The sequence below is a fragment of the Chrysemys picta genome, chromosome 17 (genome assembly GCF_011386835.1).
Source record: "Chrysemys picta bellii isolate R12L10 chromosome 17, ASM1138683v2, whole genome shotgun sequence".
Taxonomy (NCBI): Eukaryota; Metazoa; Chordata; order Testudines; family Emydidae; genus Chrysemys; species Chrysemys picta.
In genome coordinates this window covers 19,397,900-19,408,215 of record NC_088807.1, presented here as the reverse complement: position 1 = coordinate 19,408,215, position 10,316 = coordinate 19,397,900, and the positions used below count along the sequence as shown (strand labels likewise).

At 63.2% G+C, this 10,316-nt stretch overlaps 1 protein-coding gene across 1 annotated transcript; it reads right to left on the bottom strand.

Moving 5' to 3' along the window:
- On the bottom strand, positions 1-8,441 carry LOC101932135 (germ cell-specific gene 1-like protein). The gene is given in 6 exon segments (XM_065571367.1): positions 1-1,480; positions 3,716-3,827; positions 5,326-5,407; positions 5,409-5,479; positions 6,042-6,098; positions 6,496-8,441. Coding segments are annotated over 6 exon segments (963 nt in total). The 5' UTR covers positions 6,809-8,441; the 3' UTR covers positions 1-1,152.
- Positions 8,442-10,316: the final 1,875 nt, after the last annotated feature.

The window sequence follows — 10,316 nt, the reverse complement described above, 5'->3', positions numbered from 1 at the left end:
GAACCAAGCTGGTGCTGATTAATTCTTAATTTCTTTAATCACACGGAGTGTTACGACCTCTGATCTCCCCAGATGGGAGCTGCTGTATCAGAACCAAGCAGCAATTATACACCCTTCCCACATGCATCAGGAGACCTGGGGGTGGGGGGTGTTTGGGGCTTGAGGGGCACCAAGGCTGGGCTAACAGGGGCTGCAGGTTGGGAGTGAGGGGCACTGGCAGAGCTGGTGGGGGGGAAGCCCAGGGCTGGGCTAGCAGGGAGCTGCGGGTCGGGAGTGAGGGGCACCGGCACAGCTATGCCTGCTCCCCACATAGCCACTCGATGTCACGGTGACCCCACAGGAATTCCCGGGGGGGGGTGACACCAGCAGGACCCAGGGGGCCATTTCTCCCCCTTGTTGCCCCCCCCCCCAGTGATGGCCCCTGGGCGGCCCGGAGATGCCTCGCTCCCCAACTCCAGCTTCCGGTCATTACATCCCCCCGCCCCCGTGTGAGCCCCTCGCTGCCACCACCAGGCTGAGTCTCCCCCGCTCGGTTCCTGCTGTGGGGCCCGAGGCTGGAACCAGGATCACTCCCGGTTCTGGACTGAGGCTGCTGGGACCAAAGGTACCCTGGGGCTTCCCCGGTCTGCACCACCCGGCGTCCCCACTAGGGGTCTCTGACCCTAGGGCTGCCTTGCCCTGTGCCGCCCGGCGTCCCCACTAGGGTTCTCTGAACCCTGGGGCTGCCCCGGCCTAGCCGCCCGGCGTCCCCACTAGGGGTCTCTGACCCTGGGGCTTCCCTGGTCTGCGCCGCCCAGCGTCCCCACTAGGGGTCTCTGACCCTGGGGCTTCCCTGGTCTGCGCCGCCCGGCGTCCCCACCGCCACTAGGGGTCTCTGACCCTGGGGCTGCCCCGGCCTGTGACCCTGGGGCTTCCCCAGCCTGCACCGCCCTGTCCCCACTAGAGGTCTCTGACCCTCAGGCTTCCCCGGCCTTCGCCACCCGCCATCCCCACTAAGGGTCTCTGACCCTGGGGCTGCCTTGCCCTGCACCACCTGCCCAGTTTCCCCATTGGGGAGGGGATTGTGGGAGGAGGGAAAGGGACATGGATTGGGGAGGAGGAAGGGGGCATGAATGGGGGAGGGGAATTGTGTGGGTCGATTCCCCCCACCCCCTAGCAGGGTTCGCCATCGTCTGGGTCGCCGGCATCCCCGCAGCGCCCCCCGGCCAGGCCGGCGTAGCCCCCCCCGCGGCCCTTGCGCCCCCCAGCGGTGGGGCGGGAGCGGCCAGGGGAGAAGTCCAGCGAGTCACTGACGCTGAAGACGTACTTGTCCCACAGGAAGCGCTGGAATTCGGGCGCCAGGCTGGGGGAGCGCGGCCCGCGCTGGCTCTGCTGCTCGCAGATCCGCCGGCGGTGCTGGAACTCCAGCAGGGTCTTGGTGTAGGTGTTGAGGGTCAGCACCGCGGCCGACATGCAGAGCGTGAACGAGAGCCAGGCCATGCTGCGGGCAGCGTGGGGGGGGGAAGTGGGGTGAGCCCAAGGGCCAGGGAGTGGTACGCCCCAGCCACAGCCCCCCACGCTCCCCAACTACCCAGCCCTGTGCTCCCCACCTCTTCCTATCCACCCCCAGCCTCTTCCCTACAGCCAGGTACCTGCTGCCCCCTCCACATAACTTCCATCTGTCCGTCCATCCACCGACCTATCCACCCACCCAGCTACCCATCCACCCACCGACCGACCGACCCAGCTACCTACCCACCCATCCATCCGTACACCCACTAATCTACCTACCCACCCATCCACCCACCGACCTACCCACCGACCCATCTACCCATCCACCCACCGACCCAGCTACCTACCCACCCACCCATCCACCCACTGACCTACCTCCCATCCACCCACCCACCCAGCTACCCATCCACCCACCTACCTACCTACCAACCCATCCATCCATCCGTCCACCTACCTACCCACCTACCCACCCATCCACCCACCCACTGACCTACCTACCCACCCATCCATCCATCCACCGACCTATCCACCCACCCAGCTACCCATCCACCCACCGACTAACCCAGCTACCTACCCACCCATCCATCCGTACACCCACTAATCTACCTACCCACCCACCCATCCATCCACCCACCCACCTACCTACCCACCCACCCATCCACCCACCCACCTACCTACCCACCCATCCGTCCACCCACCTACCTACCCACCCACCCATCCACCTACCTACCCACCCACCCACCTACCTACCCACCCATCCATCCGTCCACCCACCTACCCACCCACCCACCTACCTACCCACCCACCCATCCACCCACCCACCTACCCACCCACCCATCCATCCACCCACCCACCTACCTACCCACCCACCCATCCACCCACCCACCCATCCATCCGTCCACCAACCGACCTACCTACCCATCCACCCATCTACCCATCCACCCACCGACCCAGCTACCTACCCACCCACCCATCCACCCACCTACCCACCCACCCATCCATCCACCCACCCACCTACCTACCCACCCATCCATCCACCCACCCACCTACCTACCCACCCATCCATCCGTCCACCAACCGACCTACCTACCTACCCATCCACCCATCTACTCATCCACCCACCGACCTACCCACCGACCCAGCTACCTACCCACCCACCCATCCACCCACTGACCTACCTCCCATCCACCCACCCACCCAGCTACCCATCCACCCACCCATCCATCCGTCCATCCACCGACCTACCCACCAACCCAGCTACCCATCCATCCACGGACCCACCTACCCACCCATCCATCCATCCACCCACTCACCTACCTACCCACCCACCCATCCATCCACCCACCGACCTACCTACCCATCCATCCACCCACCGACCTACCTACCGACCCATCCACCCACCCACCCACCGACCCATCTACCCATCCACCCACCGACCCAGCTACCTACCCACCCACCCATCCACCCACTGACCTACCTCCCATCCACCCACCCACCCAGCTACCCATCCACCCACCCATCCATCCGTCCATCCACCGACCTACCCACCAACCCAGCTACCCATCCATCCACGGACCCACCTACCCACCCATCCATCCGTCCACCCACCGACCTACCTACCCACCCACCCATCCCTCCACCCACCGACCTACCTACCCACCCACCCATCCCTCCACCCACTGACCTACCTACCCGCCCATCCATCCATCCACCTACCTACCTACCTACCTACCTACCTACCTACCTACCCACCCATCCATCCATCCATCCATCCATCCATCCACCTACTGACCTACCTACCCACTCAACCATCCATCCACCCACCCAGCTACCTACCCACCCACCCACCCAGCTCTCTACTCGGCCATCCGCACCCACCCACCATCCACCACTTAGCAATCTTCCCATCCAGCAGCTCTTCCGCCATTCCCTTCCCAGCCAGCCAGCTAGTCATCCTCTCATCGGCCCATGTATTTCCCACCCACCCTTACACCCAGCCGCCCCACGTCCCTCTGTCCCTCAGTCTGTCCGTCCCCCAGGCCTGCCCCTCCCCAGCCATGCACCTATCTGTCCAACATCTCCGGGGCTCTTCCAAAGGGCCAGGATGGACTCCACCGTGCGTCCCCAGAACAGGGGGAACAGCAGGGCACTTGGGGGCCAGATGGGAGCTGGCGCCCCCTAGAAGGGAAAGGCCCCATGTCCCCAGGGTCACTCACCCACTCACCCGAAGGACCAGCCGTAAAACCAGGTCTGGGGTCTCCAGTCCTTGGGCCCCAGGTTGACAGCCACCTGGAAGACGGTCATGTACATCATGTGGGCCACCATGCCCAGGAGGCCTGGGGACAGAGAGCCTGTGACGAAGTGGGGGATTTTCTTGTTTTTTTTTTCGTGTTTTTCCAGTGGGTTGCATGCAGAGGGAGTGGGACTCAGTTTCCCTGGGGGTTACTAGTTTAACGAGGGGAGGGGAGAGGGAGTTTGTTGCTACAGAGAACCGGAGAGGGAACTTGGGACCCCAGCCAATGGCCTGGAGGATGGATACCCCAGCGACTGGTGACCTGACGACCTGGAGACCCAGCTCAAGAGTCACAGCCGGTTCTGGCCAGTGGGAGGACAATGGGCTGTGAAGAGAGAACCCCGGTGACCTGACCAGCCGGTTCCAGCCAGAGGACAGAAGAGGGGAGAGGAGGCCCAGGGGACCCTGTTTACCTGAAGAGAAGACAATGGACAGAGGCAGGCCTTGGGGCTGGTGATATCAGATGCCCAGCTGGGAAGCAGGGGGGTCGGGGCTGGAGAGGGGGAGCAGGCAGAGCCCACCTGGCTGCAGGGGAGACTGGGATGTGCTGGGCTGAGGGAGGCCAGGCCTGAGGGCCCTGAGAGTTTCCTGTGCTGTGTTCAACGCTCAATAAACCCTCCTGTTTTATACTGGCTGAGTGTCACTCCAGTCTAGAGAACAGGGTTGCATCATCCCCTTCGGGGAGTGGAGGTCCTGGGGGTCCAGAGTAAGTGGACTCCCTGAGGGCCCACGGCGAGAGACAGACATGCTAAGGCTCAGAGAGGTGCGGCTCCAAGAGGTGGAGGGGCTTAACCCCGGGAGAAAGTGGGACCCCCGAGAAGGGCTGTCTCACTGAAGGGGGTTCCCCCCACAGACCACACGGGGCCAAGAGTGGGCGCGACCTGTGAGTCTGGGACAGAGCTCAGTGAGCACGGGGGGGCAGGGGGGGATCAGGGAGGGCAGTGGCACTGAAGGGATTAATGGGGGGGGTGATGTCTGGGGGCCATGGGAGTTTGGGTGGGGTGGCACCCGGCAGCACACTAATGAATGTAGGGGATGGGAGGCTGGGGGGGGGGCGAAGGGGGAGCGGCAAAGACATTGGGGGGATGTTGATGGGCAGGGGAGCAGGCGGGGGGCAGAGGGGGCACGGGGAAGAGTGGAAGGCAGGGGGGCAGAGGGCCCGGGGGCTCGGTATCCCACAGCACAGTGATCACCATGGTGAAGGTGTTGGGGGGCAGGCGGGGGGCTGGGTTGCTGGGGGGCAGGTGGAGAGCCGGGGGGCAGGCGGGGGACCGGGGCGGGCTGGTACCCGGCAGCACAGTGATCACCGCGACGAAGGTGTTGGGAGGCAGGCGGGGGGCTGGAGGGCAGGCAGGGGTCACGGGGGAGGCGGGGGGCCGGTACCCCAACAGCGCGGTGATCACCACGGCAAAGGCGTTGGGGGGCAGGTTGGGGGCAGGCAGGGGACAGGCGGGCGGCTGGGGGACGGGGGGGGCAGGCAGGGGACAGGCTGGGGGGCAGGCGGGGGGCTGGAGGGCCGGGGGGAGACAGGGGGCCAGTACCCGACAGCACGGTGATCACCGCGGCGAAGGCGTTGATCTTGAGCCCGGCGATGAAGTCTGCGTAGCAGGTGGCGTCCAGTCCCCATGAGCACGAAGCCGACGCTGAGCAGGACGATGTACAGGAACTCCGACGCCACCGACAGCCACAGCACCCCTGGGGGGGCACCCCACGGTCAGCACAGCCCCCCCATCCCGCCCCCCGGACCTGCCTCCCGCTGCCTCCCTCTCAGCCCTGCTCTGCCCCAGACGGGACGGGGGCTGCTGGGTGTGTGTATCGGGGGGCTGCTGGTGTGTGTGTGTCAGTGGGGGGGGCTGCTGGGGTGTGTGTCAGTGGGGGGGCTGCTGGGGTGGTGTGTGTATCGGGGGGGGCTGCTGGGGGTGTGTGTGTCAGTGGGGGGGGCTGCTGGGGTGTGTGTATCGGGGGCTGCTGGTGTGTGTGTCAGTGGGGGGGGGCTGCTGGATGTGTGTGTGTCAGGGGCTGCTGGTGTGTGTGTCAGTGGGAGGGCTGCTGGTGTGTGTGTCAGTGGGAGGGCTGCTGGATGTGTGTGTGTCGGGAGCTGCTGGTGTGTGTGTCAGTGGGGGGGCTGCCAGCTGGAGCCCCAATCCTGGGGGTGCCCATGGGGGAGCTCCCAAGCTGGGCCCACCACATGCCTCTGGCGAGGGCCTTGGCTGGCAGGAGGGGAAAGTCCCGTCCCGGCTTTGTCCGTCTGTCCGGCCGCTCACCTCTTTCTCCGACTCGGGGGGCAGCTCTATGAAACTGCGACAGATCTCGTCTGGGGGGGGGGGGCGGGGTAAGGGAGAGAGAAAAGGACAGAGTGTGAGATCAGCGGGACGGAGGGGGCACAGTTCAACCCCCCCACCAAATCTTTATTGGGTTTACCTTGGCGGTGGGCTGAGACGCGGCCACATCAGGGGACCCCTCGCCCGACACTGAGATGTGACCACCTCTGGGGTGGGGCGCAGGGGCTGGGTATATAAGGACCCCTCGCCCGACACTGGGATGCAGCCACCTCTGGGGTGGGGCGCGGGGGCTGGTATACGGGGACCCCTCGCCCGACACTGAGATGCAGCCACCTCTGGGGGTGGGGCGCGGGGGCTGGTATACGGGGACCCCTCGCCCGACACTGAGATGCAGCCACCTCTGGGGTGGGGCGCGGGGGCTGTTCCTACCTCCGTGGTGCTCCTCACAGGAGAGCCAGAAGCCGGTGTGGAAGTACCGGAAGGCGTACTTGTCCTCGCCCGTTTCCCAGATGTACTGCACCACATTGGGGTCCAGGGTGGCGTTCCCGGCCTCCGTCTCGTTGGCCCCGACGGGCACGCAGTTGCCCTTCCTGATGGCCGACAGGCACGGCGGCTTGACCACCTTGTGCGTCCCCTCGCACCAGTAGCTGGTGGCGAAGGCCGACACCGCGAAGCAGAGGGCCAGCGAGTTCAAGGCCAGCGCCAGCAGCGAGCGCGTCTTCCGGCTTAGCTTGATCATCATCCCCCGGCCTCCGTCGCCACAGACCGTCGGCTCCCTTCCTAATGTGCCTCCCCCACCCCCGGGTCGTTCTCTCTCCCTCCCACTCACAGCCAAGGATTCAAATCTCTCCGGGAAAGAAAGTTTCTTGGATTCCAGACGGCGATTTGGGCTCCCATATGGCCCCTTCCCTCCCTCCCCAAATTGGACGGGCAAGGCCGATGCTCCACGCTCTGCAGACTGATCGGTTAATCCACTCTTAGCGTCTAGCCTGTCTTGGAGGCAGGAATCAAATCTTTTCTCCTCGCTGCTCCCTAATCCAGCGCTGGGTCTCTGTCTTCCCTGCAAAGCTGCGGCGAATTATGTAGCATCCAACTCCCCGTTCCCCCCCACCCCCAACCCGCTGCTTTATTGGGCTAAAGATCAGCTGCTCAGTTCGGGGTTGGAGGCACTTTGGGGCCCTGGTAACCCACACACCTCCTGGGTGTGGTGCTCTGGCCCATCGAGTGGCACGGAGACCACTTAGAGATTAATGAGTCTGCTCGCCAGCCAGTTGGCTTTTAGCTCATGCAGTGAAGGCTCACGCATTTAGCTCCCGAGGTCCCCGGTTCGATCCCGCCCGCCCGGGCGTTACACCGTCTTCGGACCGGCGCTGGTTCAAAAGAACAAACTCCAGCGGTTGTGGAGATTGGGGCGGCAAACGAAGCAGCGTTTGGGCTACCTGCCAAAAATCGGCGTGTGACTGGCCCGATTTGCCGCCACAGGGCCAGGATGAGCGGCGAAGAGCCAGGCCGTCGAGAGCCTTAGATGGATGCCGAGTTACTTGGGTGGAGCCCACAGAAGAAAATTGCAAGAGAGTCTGAAATCCAGTGACTATCCGTTGCTGAGATCGGGGAGCCGGACGGGGTTGGGAGTCTTTGGCTCTCACGCAGTCTTAAACCGGGTGAATTTCGGGAGGCAAAGTTTTGGGCGCACGACGGTCCTTCATTTGGTCCCCAAAGATTTAATCCGTTCAAAAGAACAACACCCCCCCACACACACACCAGACTGAGTCTTCAAGCCGGAGCGTGTATCAGGGAGTACGACTCAAAAGAGGCCGTTTTGAAGACACTTTGAGCTGGGCCTTTCCCTTCAAAGGAATGAAACTCCAGCAGAGTCTGAGATCTGGCTCACCTCAGCTGTTCAAGCCAGGGAGCGGGGCCGGGGCCGGGACTGGATTTTGCATCGCTCAATAAAACCGACGCGGCTCTTCGACCAGGCGACGTTGGCTACCGGGCTTGGGGGATGCAAAGGAAAAGCGGATCCGCGAGGAATTGCTCCGTGGATTGGAACAGTCTCAAACCGGACCCGTCTCCGCTGGGCTCCACACCCACAGGACGCAGCCTGGAGTCTGGCTGGCTTCATAAAATCCGCGGTCTCCTGCCCCTTGTGTCCTGTGAGCCCCCCGAACGGCTCTCTGCGCCTGGCTACGACCCTTGATGCCTGCTGGGCTGGGGACTGGGGAACCGCTTCCCCCAGGACTGAGCCGCTGAGGGGCGGGGGACGACACACCGCGCGGCTGATTGAAAAGCTCTTCATTAGCGCAAAGGCGCCCTGGTGCCGAGGGCTGTGGATTAGCATCTAATCAATTGGGGGGGGGATACTCAGCTTGATCCCCTCGGCCCTGCACAGCTGGAGGGGTCAGCGGGGGGCAGAGAGAGGGAGAGAAGTGTAGGGGGTGGAGGGATAGATAGATAGATAGATAGATAGATGGGCTGTGTGGAGATAGATAGATAGATAGATAGATAGATAGATAGATAGATAGATAGATAGATAGATAGATAGATGGGCTGTGTGGAGATAGATAGATAGATAGATAGATAGATAGATAGATGGGTTGGCTGGGGATAGATAGATAGATAGAGGGGGTGTCTCGGCAGAGGGGGTAGGTGAGTGGATGGAAGAAAGAGAGTACCGATGCTCAGGAGACAGACAAAGAAGGGGGATAAGCATCGTGATGGATATAAACTGAACATTAGGAAGTTTAGACTTGAAATTAGACGAAGGTTTCTAACCATCAGAGGAGTGAAGTTCTAGAACAGCCTTCCCAGGGGAGCAGTGGGGGCAAGAGACCTATCTGGCTTCAAGACTAAGCTTGATAAGTTTATGGAGGGGATGGTATAATGGGATAGCCTCATTTTGGCAATTAATTGATCTTTGACTATTAGCAGTAGATGCCCAATGGTCTGTGATGGGCTGTTAGATGGGCTGGGATCTGAGTTACTACAGAGAATTCGTTCCTGGGTGTCTGGCTGGTGAGTCTTGCCCACATGCTCAGGGTTTAGCCAATCGCCATATTTGGGGTCAGGAAGGAATTTTCCTCCAGGGCAGATTGGCAGAGGCCCTGGGGATTTTTTGCCTTCCTCCGCAGCGTGGGGCACGGGTCACTTGCTGGAGGATTCTCTCACCTTGAGGTCTTTAAACCACGAGTTGAGGACTTCAGTAACTCAGACACAGGTCAGGGGTTTGTTACAGCAGTGGGTGGGTGAGATTCTGTGGCCTGCGCTGTGCAGGAGGTCAGACTAGACAATCATAATGGTCCCTTCTGACCTTAAAGTCTGTGAGATACACACGACAGAAACGATCCCTGAAAGCAGATCCGTATGTGTGCATGTGTGTGTGTGTATCTGTGCGCACACTCCCCACTGCCCCCTGCTGGGGGGGGTATCGCCTCACACTCCCTGCTGCCCCCTGCTGGGGGGGGTATCGCCTCACACTCCCCACTGCCCCCTGCTGGGGGGGGGTATCGCCTCACACTCCCCGCTGCCCCCTGCTGGGGGGGCGGTATCTGCGCACACTCCCCGCTGCCCCCTGCTGGGGGGGGTATCGCCTCACACTCCCTGCTGCCCCCTCTTGGGGGGGTATCGCCTCACACTCCCCGCTGCCCCCTGCTGGGGGGCGGTATCTGCGCACACTCCCCGCTGCCCCCTCCTGGGGGGGTATCGCCTCACACTCCCCGCTCCCCCCTGCTGGGGGGGGTATCGCCTCACACTCCCCGCTGCCCCCTGCTGGGGGGTATCTGCGCACACTCCCCGCTGCCCCCTGCTGGGGGGGCGGTATCTGCGCACACTCCCCGCTGCCCCCTGCTGCGGGGGGTATCGCCTCACACTCCCCGCTGCCCCCTGCTGGAGGGGTGGTATCTGCGCACACTCCCCGCTGCCCCCTGCTGGGGGGGGGTATCGCCTCACACTCCCCGCTGCCCCCTGCTGGAGGGGTGGTATCTGCGCACACTCCCCGCTACCCCCTGCTGGGGGGGCGGTATCTGCGCACACTCCCCGCTGCCCCCTGCTGGGGGGGGTATCGCCTCACACTCCCCGCTGCCCCCTGCTGGGGGGTATCTGCTCACTCTCCTCGCTGCCCCCTGCTGGGGGGGCGGTATCTGCGCACACTCCCCACTGCCCCCTGCTGGGGGGGGCGGTATCTGCTCACACTCCCCGCCGCCTGGGCTGAGGGTGCCAGCCGGTTCGGGTCCGTATGGGGCCCCACAGCTCCC